The 21,587-nt window shown below is 40.2% G+C and overlaps 1 protein-coding gene and 1 long non-coding RNA gene across 3 annotated transcripts; one reads left to right on the top strand and one right to left on the bottom strand.

Annotated features, from left to right (window-relative positions):
- Positions 1 to 2,382: 2,382 nt before the first annotated feature.
- LOC112842020 (uncharacterized) lies at positions 2,383 to 16,372 on the bottom strand. Of its 2 annotated transcripts, XR_003213576.1 has the most exons (3): positions 13,607 to 16,372; positions 13,244 to 13,377; positions 2,383 to 12,136 (listed from the first exon to the last, which is right to left on the bottom strand). It is a non-coding gene; the product is annotated as an uncharacterized LOC112842020 (long non-coding RNA). The 2 variants fall into 2 exon arrangements; XR_003213575.1 differs by having other exon boundaries at positions 2,383 to 13,377.
- Positions 16,373 to 16,698: 326 nt separating this feature from the next.
- six3a (SIX homeobox 3a) lies at positions 16,699 to 20,273 on the top strand. Its single transcript, XM_003438307.5, has 2 exons — positions 16,699 to 17,540; positions 19,280 to 20,273. Exons 1-2 carry the CDS (start codon positions 16,849 to 16,851, stop codon positions 19,470 to 19,472), a joined length of 885 nt encoding a protein of 294 aa, XP_003438355.1. The 5' UTR covers positions 16,699 to 16,848; the 3' UTR covers positions 19,473 to 20,273.
- Positions 20,274 to 21,587: the final 1,314 nt, after the last annotated feature.

Genomic DNA, 21,587 nt, shown 5'->3' with positions numbered 1-21,587 from the left:
ATACTCAGTCACCTTGAATGTGTCGGTTAAATCAATAAAGGTAAAGTACACTAATTGCTGTTAGTTGGCAGCTTATCATTGTGAGGCTGCTGACTAACCTTTTACCTGTTGCTTCGGGTTCTTCTGTGATCAAAAACTAGAAGCAGAGGGTTCAGCTTTCTTATTTGTGCTTCTTTTTTCCTGTTTCTCTTCCATGTGCAATCCTTATTTTCCTTGCTCTTATTTGAAGTTTTATATTAAGTATGAAACCTCATTTTGTCTCCGTGCACAACTTTTCTGTGCATGCACAAGCGCTCTATGCTTGACTTTAGTATGAACAAATACGGTGTGCGCGAATGTGTGTAGGTTGTTTTGACTGCATGAGGACAACGCTGGCTGCAGCCAATCCTAATCCCCCATTCATTTCCACCAAGCAGTTGCTAAGGTTACAAATTACCTTTGGTGCTGGTAAGTGGTTTCTTTTATGACACTGGACGCCCTAATCCTTTTACTGAATACATATTTCATTTAGGATTAGCACAACAACGGATACAGTTGTTCTTAGAATATTCCAACTCCAGCTCTCTGTTTTGTTCATGCTCATCAGGTACACCACTTGCATATCAACTCTGACTCTCATTTAAAATAACAGAATAAATTAATAAATAAGCCTTTTTTTTTATTTTAGTCTGCACATTCTTTTTCTCAGACTAGAGTTATGGGAAAGCCTGAGGGAAGTGAAACTCAATCAGCCAGGTACTGTTAGATAAGTAACAACAAGGCTTTTATCGGGTAAACAATCGATTAGACCACATTATTCTCTTTTACAGATTTCTATGGTGTGTTCAGAGTGTCTTTTTACAGATGCCAACAATGGAGACTGTTTCTTTTCTTTAATACACACCATTTTAAAGCTTTGGATTTAAAAAAAAAGGAAGGAACTTTTATCTTTTTCAGGAACTGAATTTCCCTGGTTGAAAATAACAAATGCTGGTTTTAGCCGATGGCTGACATACTGAGAATATTTTATGGTGCCTGAGAGGTGTCAGGGGGGCATAACAAAACGAGTAGATACAACTTTATAATATATTTTTATTTTTAACTAAAGAAACATAACAAAGCTCAGATTTGAATACAATGAAGGCAAAGAATACAAATGATGTTCATTCATATGGGACATGTCTTACACAAAGGCAAGTTACATAACCCATAAAACAGCCAAATACGAAATACAACGCAATATGTTTAAATACATTTTACATAGAAAAATTAAGCGTGCGATGAAGGAAATTATAAAGTGTTTGTTTGGTGATGAAACATCAGTCGGTTGGAAATGAATGTTAGTTGTATGCAGTGCAACTAAATGCTGCATCTGCATGTTTTGTAGGATAGTTAACATACTACTATCGCATGACATGAGAGCTAAAGAGTGCAAATACAGTAAGAGCTACACCAAAAAAATTGTTTTGGGTCTATTACCATGTAGGGATTTTCAGAGATGCAGTGCCATTGTTAATTTTACAAGTTCTGTTTTCTTTTTCTTTGTTAGAACAATCAAATCATCTGCAGCCTCAAAGTCTTTTTGGAGGGGAGACTTTATCCGATGGAAATGAAAGTGGGGATAGATTTTTTAAAGATCTTGCCTGAACTTGAGTGCTCCAGTTCTCCCAGTTTTTGGGACTTTTTTATTGACCTGGCATGGTTATTAGGATTTCAATCTGAGCCTTCGGCAGGAAATTCAAAGACAGAATTTGATGACAGAGATGAGTTTGTGACTCTTTCTTCTGTCTTTCTTTTGTGTATGTTGTCAGTTTTCTTCAAAAGAGAAAACAAATTTTAAGGCTGACGTAATAACACTCAAATACAGTCAACTGACTGAGGTTACATTATCTCATTTGATATCTAACTCTCCACCTAAGTGCCTGAATAACTTACAATTTTGATAATTAGCTGTTGCTTACTGACTGACTGCCTGGCTGCATGACTGACGGCCATATTGACTGGCTGCCTGTCTGTCTGCCAAACTGACAGACTGGATGACTATTGAGGCTCAGTCCTGCTATGTGGTGAGATCATCATCACTGGCAAGTGCAACAAAAGACTGATGGGAAGAGGCTGTCTATGTGTGTGTGGGGGTGTGTGTGCAAGTGTGTGATGGCTTCATTCCTGTATCAACACAGTTCTCTCTGTGGATGAGTCAGTAGGCCAAGCCTGACCATCATCCTCTCTCATCTCCCTTTCTCTGTCACACACATACACAAGAAATCAAAATGCTCTCAGCACACACACACACACACACATACGCACACAAAATGTAGGCTTGGGGTGAAGTGGTGCTTAGAAGAAGCGAACTTGGGGTCAGGGTAGAGAGAGAGACAAGAGAAGGGACAGATAACACTTCTGTTGGAGACACTATGTTTTATTTTCAGCGTTTCACAAATGGCTGTTTCCATTGACTAATCCTGCAATTTTAAACCCTGACATCTCCTCTAAACTATTCATAAACTACTCCACATTTTACAATCATATCATAGTTTTATTTTTTTCCAGGGCTGACTCTTTTCTTCTGCTTTCAAGCACGAGCCATGAGATAAAGAAAGGAGCAGACACAGAGAAGTGACAGAAAGAGCAGAGCCAGTGTTAGGAGGAACACATGGGGGAGAGGATTTAGTGTAACACCCAGCTGTCTACCTGTCTGTCTGACTGAGGGAAAGTGGGGTTTTCAGTGTAACACAGAGCCAAGCTGTTCTCCTCAGCGGCGGGTAAAAGTGTGTGTGTGTATGTGTACTCTCCTTGCTTGCTTGGTCTCAGGGGCGCCATGGTGAGGAGGAGATAGGCAGACGACCAAATTCTCTCTCTCTCTCTCTCACTCTCCTGTCTCCAGTATAGATGTCTCTATATGAACACAAAGCGAAAGAGAGAGGATGAGAGACACAGAGAAAGAGAAAAACAGAGGGAAGGTAACAACAAAACAGACCCTCTCCATGCCAATGCAAAACCCCACTGTACCTCTGTTGGTCCCTCCTTCTGTTTTTGTCTTGTTTCTGTCAGATGAATCTCAATCCCCTGCTTTGAGGATATATGACTTCTCAGCTCTTTCTGTTCTTACAGTTTCTCTATTTCTTAAGTATTTTCTCTTTTATCCCATTTCTTTATTAAACCCTTTGTTGTCCATCCATCAATCCCTCCATCTTTTCTTCCCCAAATGAAATAAACGAGTATAAGAGCGGTTGTATTTTATGTATTTATTTATTTATTTTGCTTGTTAGATTCATTTATATGTAGCTGTTATCTTTGTTAATGTATGTTTTTACATATTTAATCTCAAGGGTTATCCTCCATGTGAAATTATTGACTACATGTTTTTTTTAGCAATATGTGCAGCTGAAAATTCGTAGTATATAAACACATGGATTAAATTACATTTATTTTGGTTTGTAAAGAGTAATTGTAAATGTTGTATTAATGTTTTATCAGTGACAGCAATATTTTAATGTGTTATAGTAAATTAGAATAACTTTACATTCAACTAATGTATTCTATTATAAAGAGACAAGGTTAGTTTCCATTTCTTCACATAATAAAAATATTGGAGCTCATGTGATAGAATTTTCCATGTGTACATGCCTTTTTGTGCTAGTTTACTTAAGTACCCTCCTAGTTTCCCAAACCATGTATAAATCAACTATTTAAAGCAAATGTGACACCAAACTGGTTTTAAAACACGTTTTTATTGTTGTTTTATTAACAAAGCTGCAATAGAAAACTTACTGCAAAAGAAAAAAACGTTTTCAAGATGGACATTAAATATTTTCCTTGTCTTGTATAAAAAACTATTTTCAATTCAAACCCACCTTGTCAAAGTTCACAAACTAGAAAAACAAGCTGTAAAGTAAGCTGAAATAGCACCTACCTGCCACCTGCAGAGACAGAAGACACACAAGAATAGAGAGCTAGAATGGCAAATACAATAGAGGAGGAAATTTTATCATATACGGCTTCAATGATTAATATTTCACGTGGTTTCTCAAGAGAATAATCTACATCATATAAAGATGCAATTTCCATAATGCACACATGCTCATTTCATTAGAGGAAAAACCTATAAAATGGTTAAAGGCCTGAATAATGATGCAGCGGCAATTAAAATGGCGGATAACCCAGCGGACCTGCAGGCAGTTATCCTTAATGAGATAATAATAATCTCTGCTCTTTTTTCTCTTTTAACAACTTACATCATTGTCATGCTGCTTAAATGCGGTTTATGCTCGGGATTCATCAAAAAGAAAAAGAAAAAAAAACCTTGATAAGGGGCATAGGTGGGAGACTGTTTTGTTCATTATGAGGGAGGTCGCTGACTTTTTTTGAAGACAAAATTTATTAATGATCAAATGTTTTTTAAATAAAGTACAAAGAGTGCATGGGGACCTCTTTATTAGGTGAAACAGCTGAAATTATCCTTCATTGTTTGTTATTATTAATCTGATTCTTGGTGTAAAATAAAAGTTAGTTTTTTGTTTTTGATTTTATTTAAAAATGTGTCAGCTGTGATTCTGGAACAAAAAAACCTTGAAAAAATCTTGAAGAAATATGATAAACTGAAGGGGAAAAAAAGGTTGAAGAGACAGCCTGCATGTGGGGATATAAATAGACGCGAGACTTCACAAGTCCAAACACAAAAGCGTTCTCAGGGAGCAGAGGAGGGATGCAAAGTGCTAAACTCACCAGCACCCAGTGACGTGGTGATACCGGTCGTTTTCCTGCCGGGGGAAGATTTAATAAACGCAGAAAAACAAACACGGTCTGTGCAGTGACGGGGTTGTTGCGAGGTGAGGACGGTGGCACACTGGACACATCCTCCTGTAGGAAGGAAGCGGAGTTGTGGAAAAAAAGCAAACAGGAGCCACGGACGGGTCTCTTTAACCCCGCCGTGAACTCCCGACCCTACCGTCCGACTACTTCCCATTACCTCTGCACGACATTTAGCCCACATACCGCAGAGCGCGCACGCACACGCAGCATTGTGTGGGTCTGTTTGGATGGGGTGGAGGGGAGCAAGCGAGGGCGGCGGCGTGCTGTTCATGGAAGGGTCAAAAGAATGAAAACTACCGCGTTCACAGGGCAATTACAAAGTGCGGACGCTGGATGGTCTGTGCAGCCTCAGCCGACAGGGAGAGAAAATATTAGACTGAAGCAAAAGGGGTTCTTAAAAAATATTTTTTCTCTCTTTTGGCTGATATTAAACTTGAAAAGTTAAATCTCTTTTTATCTAATTTGATGGTGGATTAAATGGGTAAAATCAACATCGAGTAAAAAACAAAACAAAAACAACCCGTTCTGAAATTTGGAAAAAACCTTTCTTCTTTTCTGTTCTTTTCTTTTCTTTTCTTTTCTTTTCTTTTCTTTTCTTATATTAACGTCTAATTTTAAATTTTATGATAACGCAAATAGCCTGTCTCAAACTTCATTATAATCTAGATATTATTGCTGCATAACAAGAAATTTATCAAAAAGGAAAGCGTCACTATTTCCCAATCCAATCAATCTATGTTAGGTTCGTTATAAGCGTGCTGTAGTAGTGCCCCAGTGTGAACTTATATGAGTGAATATTCTGCAAAGAAAAAAGCTCTTTTGGATCTTATTTTGCTCAACAACTAAAAGTCGTATAAACAATAAAATAGTGACGCCTTTGATGACTCCCGTCAGAATTAATTGCTCTGCATACTGCCAGACTGTTTCATTAGGATGTTTACAAATCTGTCATTAACTGTAAAGACTAATTATGGGTAACGTATCAATAACTTTAAGCAATTATAAATTTAATATTCATCTAATTCGGACTATATAATATTGAGACGTTCTGTTGCGCGTTTTTACTTACTGTTCCTGTGCTATTCCGGGTTTATCACACGTTGTTTTGCGACACTTACAGTCTATTGGACATTAGACAGCTTTATCCTATCTGCTGAAAGGCCAGCTGATACGCTACTGTGTCGAGCTCGCATTTTCAATCTATAGTGTTTTCTTCTACATGGCTGTGCCATAAAGGGTTAGGTTCTTTTCTGTTAGATGTATATTTTTTCACATTCTCCTATAGTTCTTTTTCTCTGATATATAGTCTGTGTCTAATGCTTTTAGATTATTTCTTCTTCTGATGGAGTAAAGCTGCCTCTAAATGTTAAAAGATAATAGGTTAACTGAGTGGAAAGGTCGTGGTTGCTTAAGAAGAGAAATGAAGCGGCCACAGGAGACACGACGGAAGGCAGATCCACAACTACAGCTGCCACACATGAATGTTTGATAAGCGGGCGGGATAATGGCTCCTTAAATCAGTCAAACATAAACATCTCCATCACGCTCTGACATCTGCCATCCATAATAATCTAAACCTGAATAATGAATGAACAACAACAAAAACGCTGAAATATCTCAATGCGCCATATAGGAAGGCGGATATAGGTCAAGTTTGTTTTGTTCGGTTTATGTTAGTATGTATGTGCTATTACAATACTTGCGGTGACTGTCGCTTTGTGGCCTGGGTATCACTTCAGGGTTTTTGTATATGCGCAAGTAAGCTGCACAGAAAAGACTGCAGGTCATATGCAGGCTCCACTGATTTCAGCAGTGTGTGTATGAGCCCAGTGCATGAAAACATTATGGTTTCAGTAGTAAGGAGTGGGTGAGTGCACAGCCCACTAACCTGATACAAACTACTGATACTGCAAAAGCCAATCAGCCTTGTGTGGAGGCAAAATATACCCCCCACACACTGGGATAGGAAATAATTCGAAGCATAACAACAATAATAATAATAATAATAATAATAATAATAATAATAATAATGCATTTGAGCATTAATAAGTAACTAATTTTAACGACAGGGTGAAAAGTAAAAAATAAAAATTGAGAAGATAAAATATTGATGAGATTATATTTTAACGATATAACAGACGTTGTGTGTCTATCGGCTACTTTCTGTTTAACCTGTTGCACCTTTCCTTTCCTTTCCTTTCCTTTCCTTTCCTTTCTCCGCCCCCACCTCCTAGCTCTCAGACATCATCTATTGATCCTGGGAGCCAAATGGAGATGGGTAGCCTACACAAATCAAATTGGACTGGCTCTGTTCACCCGTGAGTAACCGGCTCATCGGTCGCAGCATCCCTCCGTTATTATCTTGTAAACTAATATCTAGTTATAGGACGGTAAGTTCCGTTCCCCGTTTCTGATTGGCTGCTATGTTGAAACAGCGGTGACGTACTCGATAAACACACACCTGAGACTGCGTAAAAACTAAAGTCACTACACCTACGCCTAATCTGTTGCCTAGCAATAGATTCATGTAGCTAAGTTTCGGGAACAATTAGGTAAACAGTTGAGCAACTTTTTTTCTTCTTCTTTCCCCCTGCACACTCAGATGAATGCAGGTAACTTAAAACACCATGTAGCTGCAGTTTTGTCCACTGGGTGTTCCATTAAACTTCTTCAAAGGCTGAGTGGACAAAAAAAATAATGCAGACTGTACTTACTAGACTTTGCATAAATATAAGTTACTTTTGGATGATTTGTGTTCTCCAAGTGAAACAATTATATTTAAGAGTCGTCTGGTAGCCTTCTCATGAACTTATATAAGGCAAGTCTGTTGCTCTGAGACTTTTTATTCGTTTAATTCATTCAAATAAACGTTAATATGCACCTGGGGCTGTCAAAGCAGCTGTGTTGTTAAAGTAGTTATTTCACAATATCCTTAAAGTGGAGTCCAGGTGGGAGAGTACCCTTAGATTAGTTTCACAAAACCCCTTAAAGTCAAGCAAAGTAAACGCTATAGTAGGCTAAATGATTTTAATGCAAGCCAAATCTATCCAAATATACAAGCAAAGTAGGTAAACTTCTAAATGCGATTGTGCCTCACATAAAAACCAACCCATATTTCTACTTCTGCCGAGAAAAAAACCTTCATGAGCCAACTTTGTGACTGTTCTTTCTCTGATATGCTACCTTCCTGCTTGCCCGGGCACTCTGTGCATGAATTGTTCTCCCCAACAATAATTACAGCCGTGGAGGCAGACAATCCCATGCACACTGAGCGGATATGACATGGCCCACCTCTTTTACACTTCATGCCTACCTCAAACTTGACTTGGGGGTAAACGGGCAATCGAGAGGAGTAATGTCAAAAGCTGCAGTCAAGGAGAGGAGAGGACAGGGGAGAGAGAGAGAGAGAGAGAGAGAGAGAGAGAGAGAGGGAGAGCGAGTAAACCAAATTATGCCGCAAGCTAAGGAAGCCTATTTGAAACAACGGAAAAAGCCAAAGGATATTAACATGTTATTTGATCCTAACAAGAGATTAAGAATAAACGGGAAATTTATCTAGATATTTAAAAAAACGCAGAAACCGAACCAAGTGCAAGCTCAGTCACAATAAACATTCAAAAAACTCCACACAAAACACAAAAACCTATGACAGTCCAAAGGAAACAGGATATGTGTTCATTGTTCTACAGGTGAGCTTGACACGAAGATGATCGTTCTCCTAAACTGTAAAAGAATTCATGGAAAATGGAAAATTTAGCTTAACAAGTTATAAATTAAAATTAAAATGAGAGCGAGAGAGATGCTAGGTGCATGCTTCGCTGTCACACAATCATCCAAACAATCAGCATGTGACACGGAAATGTGGGTTAAACGGTGACTGTGACCTTCACATAGTCACGCGAAAGGGGAGGGTGGATTACTCAGTGTCTATAGATTTCTTACATTACTCTATTACAAACTGAAGCATTAATTAGAGTATTTATCCATTGAGGAAATTAGGCTCTGCAGGTTTTGTTGATGATGAAGGGCTATTCTATTGTGAGAGAGGCAGCAACTACATGTACTGGAGCACTGCATACTGGTTAAACGTATGGCAAATCCAGCTATTTATTTTGTGGAATGCAATGTAGGTAGATGCCAGGTTAAAGGAAAATACAAAATTTAAATTGTTAAAACACAATGTGCTGCCAGAACAATTTCAGGTTCTTGAAATCTAAAGTCTAAAGTCATTGGAAGGACGGGCCACAGTTCTTCCAAAGGTTCTTCGCTCATTTGATGTTTTGTCAGTTGATGTCTGTGAAAGCAACTGCATATGATTCGTATGATTTTCATACTCTGCAAGCCATCCAGGGAGCCCTCATGAACTTTGGATGGGGGCATCATCATCCTGGAATGGTCCACTTGCATCAAGACAGAACTGTGTCATAAAGATAAAAGTGTTCACTCAAAACAACTCTGTATTAATATACTGCAAATGTTCCCTCTAAGGGGACAAGTAGAACCAGATCGTCCCAGTAAAGCACACCCCACAGCATAGAGCTGAAGGGTCAAGAGTTCATGTTTGTATTCATAATGTTAAAAAGCTTGTTTTATGAAATAGATAAAGAATCCTAACCAGGCTCTCAAGCAGCCACAATGTAAATGTACTTCACTGAGTAAAAAATCTTGTGGTTACAGTTTTATCCTGTAAAAGTAGAAAAGCACACTGTTTTAACTATCAAAAGTAATACTGTAGTTATTTAGATTATACTTATCACTGATGTACTGGCATTTTATTGCTGCATAACTGCTGTGGAAGTAAAACATAAAAACATGAAACATGCATGATTTCCCTCTAAAATGAAGGATTAATTTAAATAAAACAGCACAAAATGAAAGTATTAAAGCAAAAGTTCCACATGTTCAGTATGTGAGTATTTAAACCTACTTTCTGTTACGGATGTACTGAGTTTACCTGTATTACGTCAATGAAAAATTAACTGGGGGCTGGAGGTGAAAGCTGCATCATTACATAATATCTTCAGATGGTCATGTATTTCGGTGTAAAATATTCTTCTTTAGGAGTGCTACATAGCTATAGTGTAGCTTAATCGAAAACTAAATAACTGCATGAAAGTTAAAGAACTTTTCACCCGTCTTATGTGTATTTTTTTCCCATTCACATCTCTACTACCATATCATAGCTCGCAAATAAGTGGCTATTTCATTACTGGAATGTTAAAATGGAAAAGGTCATCTGCGGAGCATGTGGCCAGCCCAGCAGCATCTGAACAGGGGTTAAAAAGGCACTACGTGGCCAAAGTGTTGAGTAGCCTCGACTGTGTGCATGCTGTCTGTGGTATCCACATCTCTCACATTAGTAAGCTTTGAGAGCGACCTGTCAGCCACAGTAATTACAGCTTGTCAGCTCCTGTGACACCGGGCTAAAGGGCCATCTCCGCAACTCCTATCTGCATCTCAGAGACTGAGCGCTTAATCAGCCTAGACAGGCAAATCCAAAACAGTCAGATTTTTTTTTTTTAAATTTAATTCTGTCCACATTTTTTAAAGTATCAATTTGGTTATACTGTTAGCTCTATACAGGACCGAATACAGTTTGAGATCTACACATGCAGATTAATGAAGATTCTTCAGGGGTTAGGTGCTGGGAGATAAGAGTGCTGTGAGAGTAGGGGGTTGCTTTGCTTTAAAAAAAAATGTTCAGCTGTTTAAAAAAAATAAGAAAACGTATAAGGCAAGGTGAGCATCATATGTAGCGCTTGGGGCAATGCATTCGATATGCAGCCATTATATTTATTTCTCTGTGTCTCTGTCTCCAAATCAGCCTATCCACCTGGAAGAGTGAACACGAGGCCTCCTCCAGCGTTACTGCGCTGTGTCATATTGCTGCACATCTGTAACACGGAGCACCAGGCGCCTGAGCGGTTAAACCGCTGCTGGAAAAGGCGCCATGAGAAAATGCGCATTAAATACGATGTTGACGGTATGAAGAAAGGGATTGTGTAACTAATGACATTACTTAAAAACCTTCTTTCCCCTTTATAACAAATATGGAAATCAAACTGTTTTCTGTCACTTTCACCAGCAGGTGACAAAGTGCCAACAACCGTGAGAATATAGTTTGGGCCACTTTATCACCTGCTGGCTGCTGGTGGATGTAGATTTGACTAAAAATAAGTGTACATTATCGCGTGCAAACATATTTTAGTTTACTTTTCTGTTTATTTTATCTTACAGTCTGTCAGATAACCACTTTTCAAAGCTAGATGGTACAAATGCTAATTTTCCTTCGCAAGAATCAAAAGTTGGATTTTGGTTTTAGTCCTTCCTGAAATTTGGTGTTCCCACCTGGGTTTTTTTCTTTCTTTCCTTCTTTCTCTCTCTCTTTTTTAATAATGACTGGCGAGGAGAGAGACTAGACGAGTCTAATTGATTTTTAAGTGGTGTCTCTGTGGTCTAGAAGAGCAAGAGGGGAGTCCACTTCAGGGAGCTGCCAAACTCCTCTCGTTTGTACCTGAATTGAGGGGCAGTGATGTGTTGCTGATGCGGCTCAACAAGCCTCACTAGGGGCCAGACGAGGGGTGGACAGAGGGGCCAGAGCCCGATCTGTGCTCGGTGCTCTCGTGGGGGATGGAGGGTGATTATAAATGAACTTACTTCTGCAGGGGCAATAAGCTGACATGTCAAGCCTCATTCACCAAACAATAGAAGACATATGGTTTGTGATACGTGCATGCAAACACAAACACCCTCCTACGCCTATGTCTTGTCTCAGAACACACTTCTAATGACTGTTTTTTTTCTTTATCGATTAGACACATTTTAAATAAATATATAGCCTACGTATAATTTTACGCTGTAGTCCAATATGTGTTAATCTACACGGGGAAAAGCCTTTTTGCACAAATTTAAATATATAATGAAAACATTTGGATTCCTAACGCCATATTCAATGAAGAGCAGGCTATATGTACCCACACACAAACATGTACACACGCACACACACACTGCATGCATGCATCATAGAACCGGGCCTGCAGAGAAAAAGCAACACTCCCTGAGTGAGCGGAAGAAAAGGAGGTGGGGGAGAGGGAGGCCGGCTTGCAGCTCCACTCTTCCAGGGTCTCACACACAAGATCCGGGCGCACGGCTCCATTGAGAACGAGGAGGCTTTTGCATGGAGGTTCATTAGAAGTAACGAGTTGACACAAGGTAAATCTTAATGTTGAGGCGCCTTTCTCTACCGGCCCGGGGAGGAGCCCTCATTAACTGTCGCTAACAACCCGTGTAAATACACTGATTGGACAGCTCCGATACAAGCTCCCAGCCCTGCCAGGAAGTCCCCCTAATGAGACCACACAATAAAAACAATAAAAGAAAGGAGGGAGAGAGAGAGAGAGAGAGATGTTAAAACTTTTGTAAAAGCTTTACTATTAAAGTTGGAGCCACGTTTACAGATCAGTGACATTTGCGGTGAAAAAACGTTTTAAATTCAATCATGGCGTTTTTCTGTTTCTTTAATTTTAAATTTAGACACTATTGTGTGTCGTGCATGCATCTGCAAACGTAAACAGAGGTTTTGCCTATTGCTTATGTGATCACAAGTTGTTATTCAGAGGCTGTTTTAAGATATTGCAACCGACTTAATTGTTTTGGCGCTTGAGTTCACCATGGAATGAACCAAATCGTAATAGCGTCACATGCAGGTCTAATATTAATTTTTAAATGGTTTTAAAAAATAGAATGCAGTTGTTATAGCTGCTGACTATATGCTTTAATCGCATTTTTGCACTGCAAAAAATATCCAATTTGTTTTCATTTCATCAAAATTTCCTCAGATACGGTAAAAAAAAAAAAAAAAAATCCAGTGACACAAATTTTATGCATAGCATTTTTTTTAAAAGAAGCGGTATAATATTTCTAAAGAAAACGGAGTTCTGCATTTCTTGTACTAACTCGAAATTTTCACCAGAAACTTTAAACAGAAGCAGATGAAGTTATATCTGATCGAGATGTGTCCTTTTACATCCTTCTCCCAAATGTATGATACAGCCATTCATTTTCCCAAAAATAAACCCGTATTTTTAAAACTCAGTGCTACATTAAATGACACCTCTAGACTGATACTTTTTACAGTGTGGGGAGAAAGCAGCGTCTCCGTACCCTGGACTAGCCAGCATGGGATGGAGGCGATTGTGCGCCCCGTCCCGACAGCATCACACATCTGCTCTGCAAAGACAGATCTTCCCTATTCTCGGTGAGGGAAAGGTCAGATAACACCAAATGTAACTTTTCTGATCTAAAGGATAGATTAACCTCATATCAAGGTCTGTTAAGATTTTTCTGTTTAATTCCATATTTTTGTTTAAATAAATGAATTGTCCGCAAAAATAACAACGAGTCAACAACGTCGCAGACGGAAATTGCTCTGCTTACATTTAACAGAACTTACAGACACTGCAGCTCGATTTCCATCCTACTTTTGGACAAACTGACCAGTGAAATAACCGTGAAGCGGTGCCATCTCCAGCTACAGCTTCCAAGCTCAAATGGTGACCGCTCGTGGACTGGAGCCAGCTTACAGCCCTGCAGGAGACAAGAACGAGCAAGGTGGGGGGGGAAAGGTAATTCCTGATATTCTGAGAGAAAAACACAAGCGTTGAGTTTCCACGTGATTAAAAGAAAATTGCATTTCTCTGTTGGCAGGATAATAATAAATGCATCCTCTGGCGCGTGCGAAAATAAATTCAGCAGAAACTAGACAGCCTTGTTCTAAGAGAAAAGCAAAAGAGAAAACCTTTTTTTTTGTACGTACCAGTCATTTCTCCAAAGTGTCTGTGTAATGTTGAGATGAATCCAGGATGGAGCAGTAGGCACATGTGCCTCTCCTGTGTTTGCCAGGGAGGGGTGTGCTGCCTTTTCTGGGAAGCTTCTGCCAAACCGGGGTCAACGAGGGAGCAAAAAATAAAACAAGACCCTTTCTTTCGTGCCTTCTCTTTCCCTCTTACCTTTTACAGTCAACACCTTTTCTTTCTTTCTCTCATCCGGTCCCCTTCTCCCTCTCTCACTCCCAAACGTGACGTAACATCAGCTTTGTTTATTTGCTCCCCTTATTGGAACAGACAGAAAAAGAAATATAACTACTTAATGAAGATTAACGAACACTTTTAGACGCAATATGTTCCGATAGGACTAACATATCATGGTCAATGAACAGTATTACCCTATCACATTAACAACTTCAAATAAATAAAAAAAGAAACTTGTTTTATTTATACAAAACTTTTCCAAACAAAGTTTGACATTCCATTTTACGATCAGCCAAAAGGAATGGGAAGCGAGATCCAGCTGCTTAACAGACACGGACGCCTGTTCCTGCTTGACCAGCATGTTTCCAGTTTTTTAGCATGAAAAATGCTGTTTGTGTTGTCTTGTTTGGAGGTTTAGGCTGTAAGTAAACGGAGAAGACGCTAAATGCTCAATGTGCATTCAGAGCTCTCGTCCCCCGCTGCTAGGAACATTCAGCAAGCTCTCGGATAAACACACAATTACGGCAGGTGAATAAACTTGTTTGGGAGGTGTTAATTACATGCTTAACATAAACAAAAGCCATGTAAAAGAATGTGAATTACCAGTGGCTTTTCTCCCTCAATCCCCATTCAGGTTTTACATTTCACCTCTAGTCTTTTCTAAGAGTGATTTCCGAATTGCCTGCGAGGGCTACTCCCAAACAAGGCTCCTCCAAAACATAATGCTACATAATACCTGCAGCCTTGGGTTGAATGGTGATCAGCTAAATTGGTACACCAGGAACCCGGTCAGGTAGGAGGCTTTGCATATTTGGAGAAGTGCTGCTAAGCCCGCACTCTCAACTTCATGTTGGGGTCATGCATGTGTGTATATGTGTGTGAGAGAGAAAGAGAGAAAGAGAAAGAGGAGGGGGTATAGGCTAGGAGGTTAGTTTTAACACCAGCATGAAAATACCAGCCTTTACTTCCAGTCCACAGAGCTTTCCAACGGGACCAATTCAAGTGCCACTTGGAATTAGTCCTCCTGAGGTTCGTATAGGAGCGCAGTGGACAGGTTTGATCCCATACTCTACCCTGCCCCCACACGCACAAACACGCGCGCAAACTCCAGAAGTAACACACGAACCAAACGCCTGACCCTGCTGCAAGATCATCACAACGCCCACTCTGCATCACATACACCTCCAGACACAGACACTCGCACCCCACTCCTGCACGCACATGTTCGCACGAGTTAAAGCACTGCTTTACCTAAAACGCGTAATAGTGCGCCAGTGTTGGCTAATTGCTCGGCGGCAATCACGTTGTTTAAGCGCATCAGGTAAGGTTTGTGGTGGACATAAACAGGCAGCACTGACTATACATGCACGCTGAGGTACTCACTGTCCCTCCAAGCTTGAAGTCGTTGGTCAGCCGGGAGAATGTGCAACTCGGAGAGAGGAAAGGGAACGTTTTGAATTCCTGAATGATTTTGTAGAAAGGCGGCTTAGGATCATTATGTCAGCTTTGCTGAGGGTGGATTAAGCGAAGTCTAGATTCTATGCCCTGTACACGGCTCTTTCACAATGTGAGCACTGTTCGTGTTAGACTGAATTCACACTATTTTAACACCCTATAAGCCCTGTCTAAATATGAAGCCAGTTTAGCCATAAACATGAAAATCACACCGCCGTGGCTACCACTATAAGCCGAGTCCTATGACTGAATGTGGACATTGATCATGTCCTTACCACTAGATCAAAAAAAATGAAATAGCTTTTATGTCCCCAAGAACCTTTCATGTTGCCATTTGATTGTAATTCCAATACTAGCCTAATAGTTTTAATTAGAGGGCCGCGCCATAAAAAACGCGATAAACTGTTAAAAGGGCGATGCCACTGGCAAATTAGTTTTCGCACTACAATGCCGTGATCTTTGTTCAATCAACACAATGCTGCGCGTCGATATTAATTTGTAACAATAAATTCTGTTGGTTGGAGAGAAGGCAACGGGCAGGGGGCCAGGACTGCACCCAGCGTCCCAGAGGCAGGGCCGGGGACAGCAGGAGGGGGAGCGGATCACTGCAGTATACCCCCGGACAAGTACCCACCCATCATAAAGTGACCACACAGAACAGCTAGGCCGAGTAAAGTCATGCGCGGATTATGTCATAAAATTGCAAACATGCAGTTTTTTAAACCATCGACGGATCCAGGGCAAAAAACAAACAAAAGACAGAAACAAAAGACATAAAACAAAAACCCTTAAACGCTTAAGGGACTACATCATAGTTTGTTTGTTTTTTCAAAAGAACAAGAAAATGTAAAGCGATCACATGTATCTATGAAAAGGAAAATGTAACCCAGAAGACTAACGCTTTCATTTCCGTCGCACAAAAATGAATGGAGTGATAAAAAGATTCTAAAAAGTAGCTACTACAGGAAAAACTATACAAAAACAATGTGCAAATTGACTCGCTTCTATTCAAAACGTGTATTCCCGAGTTGCAGTCATTGGTTGTCCATTTGTCACCCATTTAAAGCTCCCTCTGCCTCCCTCCCTCCCTTCCCGTCTCTGCTAAGCATCTCCAGTCTACATATCTTCTTTAGCTTTAACGAGCCTCGTTAAGATCGCAATAATATTCCACCCTCTAATTGCTCATTCCATTCAGCAGATAGGCGAGCATTGGCTTGTGCCTGATGCGCGCGATGCGGTGGGAGGGTTGCTGTGGAGATCGGAGACTCTGATAACCCCCCGTGCGTGCTGCACAAGTGGTGAAAGCCTCGCGCTACGTACTGGCTAATGATTGGCACGCTTGACAGTGATTGGCAGGGCTGCCATGACAACGCTACAACGACACCAAGAAGACCAATAGAAAAGGGAAACAAAATGTTTCAATGCTACACTCAACGGCGGATTTAGGGGGGAGATATTATGAGGCTGGTGTCATTAGGCGATAGCCATTGAATCATTCAATCTTTTTTACTTGCCGTATTTTTCGGTTTTTCCCTTTTTCTCGATAATTTTCTTTCTCTCTCAGGTCATTTCCATGGTTTTCAGATCCCCTTTAGAGCTTTATCCCTCCCATTTCTTCCTGCCAAACTTCGCTGATCGCCCTCTGCTCCTGGCGAACAGCGCTCCCACCACCAGGTCTCCAGAAGACTTGTCCATGTTTCAACTACCGACCCTCAACTTTTCCCCGGAGCAGGTGGCAAGCGTCTGTGAGACGCTGGAAGAGACCGGGGACATCGAACGGCTGGGCCGCTTCCTCTGGTCCTTGCCTGTGGCTCCGGGAGCGTGCGAGGCGATCAACAAGCATGAGTCCATCCTGCGCGCTCGGGCCGTGGTGGCGTTCCACACCGGGAATTTCAGAGACCTCTACCACATCCTGGAGAACCACAAGTTCACCAAGGACTCTCATGGCAAACTGCAGGCCATGTGGCTGGAAGCTCACTACCAGGAGGCCGAGAAGCTCCGCGGTCGTCCCCTCGGACCTGTCGATAAGTACCGGGTACGGAAGAAGTTTCCGCTGCCTCGGACCATCTGGGACGGCGAGCAGAAGACGCACTGTTTCAAAGAGCGGACACGGAGCCTGTTGAGGGAGTGGTACCTTCAGGACCCATATCCAAATCCCAGCAAGAAAAGGGAACTGGCTCAAGCCACTGGACTCACTCCCACACAGGTCGGAAACTGGTTTAAAAACCGGAGGCAAAGAGACAGAGCTGCGGCGGCCAAAAACAGGTTGGTGACTTTTCAGTATGCCGTCGAAACACGAGCATGCACACAAGTTTGTCTTTAATGCACATTCAAAAGAAAATACGACCTTTTCAAGCCTTATATTGCGATTGGAGACTGTCTAGGAAAAAGATAAGTCTGGCTGTCATGTGGAGGGAGTGCGCTGCGGCGACATTTTGTTATCAAATCCGGATAAACATCGAAAATATTCTTTTTGTAGATATCCAGAGTTCTCCTAAGCATAAAAACTTCATTATTATTATCAAAAATCGGCTTTTAAACATTTTTTGCAGATTGATTATTTTTTAATGTATTTTAAATTGAACGCAAATTTTATTTAAGAATGAAAAATACAAATAATCTAAAGTTTGGTATTTTAAAAAAACTGACTAATAAAATAGTACAAACACAAACTACATTTGTTGTCAATCTTGAGAAGCGATAATTGAGCCGAGTTCTTTTTAAACAGAAACACCCTATTTATATTTTTACAAGAGTGAAAGTATTCTAGCAACATATGAAGATTATTGAATTTATATTTAGAAAAACATTCCGCTGCAGGATTTGTTTAATTTTACAACTATTTCGCTTGTAAAATTGTAAACAACCTAGTGAATTATTTCAATCAGCTGAAATAAAAACAGGACAGTGTTTTTTAAAAATAAGTATTCTAAAGTTAAATCGTCTCATCTTTACATTTAAACACATATTAAATTGTTAAAATTATAAAATTATTTATTTATTTATGTTTATTGATAAATGTAACTTCTTAATGCAAGCGTTAAGCGTTTTAACATCAAATGTTGCTTATTGTTGTTGAACACAACGATTATCTCAAAGGATAATAGCGATATTATTGATATCTGAGCATGCGTAGAGAAAAACATCTGAAGACATAGGCTGTATTCATAACATTAAGTGTAGTATCATTCCATTGAAATGCCATAATTGATTAGAAAATACTTTGGAGAGCACTAAGCCATATGAACAGTACTCTAATATTTTTGCTAAATGAATAGATATATTTCCAGGCTGACATTATCCCCACGCGATGGAGTTATTATCATGAGTGGATTGGAGATAAACATTTAGGATGATTGGAGTAACCTGGATCTCAACGTCACTCATTCATACACGTCCCCTACCATCAGACTAAAACACATCTGTGCCAAAGGCTCACGGCAGTTTGTCATTGTGAGAATACACATATTTTATTTCAAACAATGATATATAATTATTTTGGGGGTTTTAGGCGTGCAAAGTCCTGCTGATGAGCATGAATACACGTGTGCAGAATGAAGAAATAATAATAAACGCTGAACAAACTCAGAGCAGTAACATAGATTTCCAAATGGAAAATGTCTTCAAACTGCCCATATCAAAGACAGCAAGTTGGAATTGAAGCTTTCCTGCACTGGCAACATGGATCATTTATATTCCAGAGTGTTGACTAGGACGTTGATCTCTAAGAAAAAAAAAATAAGTTAAAAAACAACAACAACAACACAGCCCTAGTACATTTCCTCCAACATTTGGTAGTCTAAATAGTGGTGTGTTTTGTCCCCTGAAAGCTGGCTATTTGATAAAAGCACGCATGCATGGCTGGGGCCGGCAGGGGGAAAGAAAGGCGAGTTTGAACCCCTATTTTGCAGGAGGAGGAGGGGAAGGGGGACATTCTCAGGTCTAATTGCCATTTCTCTCATTTTTTCTCTTTTTTCCCCCTCCTCGTTTCTTTTCTTCTCCAGGCTCCAGCACCAAGCAATAGGACCAGCCGGTATGAGGTCCCTCTCAGAGGCCGGTCTCACCCCTCACAGCTCGGCAGAGTCGCCTTCAACCGCGGCAAGTCCCACCACCAGCGTTTCCAGTATGACAGAGAGAGTTGATACTGGGACGTCCATCCTGTCCGTCACATCCAGTGACTCGGAGTGCGATGTATGATACGGAGAAAAAAAACACAAAAACAAACAAAAAGAGAAATATTTACAGGGAAAATGGACCTGAGAGGAAGAAAAAAGACTATGAAATATCGCGGATGAAAAAAGGACCGATTGATATAAATATTAAAATAAAAAGAGTTAAAAGCACGTCGTTTTTTTTTTGTTTTTGTTTTTTTTATTATTAAAAAGCGCTTTCAAAGGACCCACGCCTCCCCCTCCTCTTCATCCCCCACACCACCACCACCATACTACTAGACTACTTGCATGATGGTTTTTTTTTTAATTTTATTTTTGATTTTGTAATCAGGGAAATAATCCTGAATGCAAGATTTTCCATCAGGAACATCGATCAGAGGGAATAAAACAGATCGTCTTGGTGTTTTCGTCGCACCTTTTCCCATCTCCGGTTCTAGTCCAAGTGATGATGATGATGATATGGCGGTGAAGCAGCCGCCATGCAGACAAGATGCAATCCTGTTTTTACTTTGTGTTCATCAGACAATCATTTTAAGTCGTAAGCACCTTTTTTTAATACACTTCTGTCACTGCCTGTGGGGTACATGGTCAAAAAATGTCGAACAGAACCGTTTATGACTGTATCAGAATTTTATTTTTATTTTCGAAATTTTATATTGAATTATGTATATCTCAAATAATGCGATCATTCTCCCGGTCTGTAATATACGTGTAGAAATATGCTTGTACATAATTATTGCTCTCCCCCGTGTCATCCTCTTTTCTATCCCTTCCTCACTTTTCTTGACTTGGTGTTCCTACATAAAATATTTGTCAAAACTTAAAACTGAAGTGCTCTAGGCGTTTTTGTTGGTTTTCTTTGATTTTTGGTGGGTTGTTAATGACAAAAAAACCAAAACCAAAAACATATATATACTCTTCCGTCCACCGGGGTCACTCTGAGCGCTTATTTGCGTTTGCCAATGTCATTTCCCTTTCCTTGCGTAGTTATTATGTGCCTTGTAGTTAAGACTCTAAAAATCAAACGCACTATTCATTTTGCTATACCTCTTTGCATGATGATGTCTGTATTTCCATCCGATTACGGATAAGGACAGTGATAAGTGGCTAAACACATGATCATATTGGATCATTATTGGATTGTGGAAGCATTAATGCTCATCGTGGCTAATCCAGCCTCAGAGCAGGTTATGCAGTCAGGGGGCTGGTCTCACCTAAAATTAGTTTGATTTCATTTCAAGTACAGTGTTAACTCAGAATTTAATTATATGTATCGTCTTGGCGTAGATGGCTTGGTCGTGTGCAGCGACAAAAGCGACACAACGCTGCAATTCAATTTTAATTTTGTAATTTTATTTTCAAAAAGAAGACTTTAATTCTGCTTTATTTTATGATTAGTTTGAGCCAGTGTCCTGGCTCAAACTTATATGATGCAGACAAAATCGCCTATATGACTGCCTCAGTCTCCAAATTCTGGCAAATGTCAACGTCATGCAGCACTTAAAAATGTGAGTGCTATTTCCCCTTTTGTTTACCGTTGCTAGTGAATACAGAAATTAAGTAAACGCGCCATTAAATGGGCTAATCACGATGGGACTCCTCCCCTGTCCCAATCTCCCATTGTGGCCCCTGAAAAGAGCTTTTCTTCCTCGGACGAGAACCATTTCCCCCTCCAAAAAAAGGCTTTCTCTCCTGCAGTCCCTTTGCATCCAAATCCCTAACCAATTATTCTGCAGACTAGAGCAGATTTGCCACAGGACACTGTTGCACGAACTGCAGTTTTGGTGGAAACACTTTCTCAGAGATTTGTTTCCTAGAAGCAGCGCTCAGGCTCTCCCCATGTAAATGTGCTACACGCAACTCTGTGATACGAATCGAGTCTGTGAGTGCTGCGGTGGTGTCTTTAGTAACAGAAAGTAGGACAGTAGCCACTGTTTGGTATGGAGAAACCGCAGGACTTTCAGAAACTGAACACTGGCATAAAACCTGCGAAGAGGACTCCAGCAGTGTAAACTTCCATTTATTTAATCATGACAGATTTCTCTCTGATTTTAATAAGAGAACTAAAGTTTCCTGTTTCCAGCACCCGTTATTACCTGTGGTGTTACAGATGATTCGCAGATCACTACCAGGATATTTT

Source organism: Oreochromis niloticus, linkage group LG13 (genome assembly GCF_001858045.2).
Source record: "Oreochromis niloticus isolate F11D_XX linkage group LG13, O_niloticus_UMD_NMBU, whole genome shotgun sequence".
Classification (NCBI taxonomy): domain Eukaryota; kingdom Metazoa; phylum Chordata; class Actinopteri; order Cichliformes; family Cichlidae; genus Oreochromis; species Oreochromis niloticus.
The sequence above is the reverse complement of the archived record's forward strand: the minus strand, read 5'-3'. Positions and strand labels throughout refer to the sequence as shown.

What these genes read in the sequence shown, in the direction of transcription:
- six3a (XM_003438307.5), top strand. Translation starts at nt 16,849, where the DNA reads ATGGTTTTCAGATCCCCTTTAGAGCTTTATCCCTCCCATTTCTTCCTG. An exon ending in GCTGCGGCGGCCAAAAACAG is followed by an intron (nt 17,541 to 19,279) that starts GTTGGTGACTTT and finishes TTTCTTCTCCAG; the next exon opens with GCTCCAGCACCAAGCAATAG.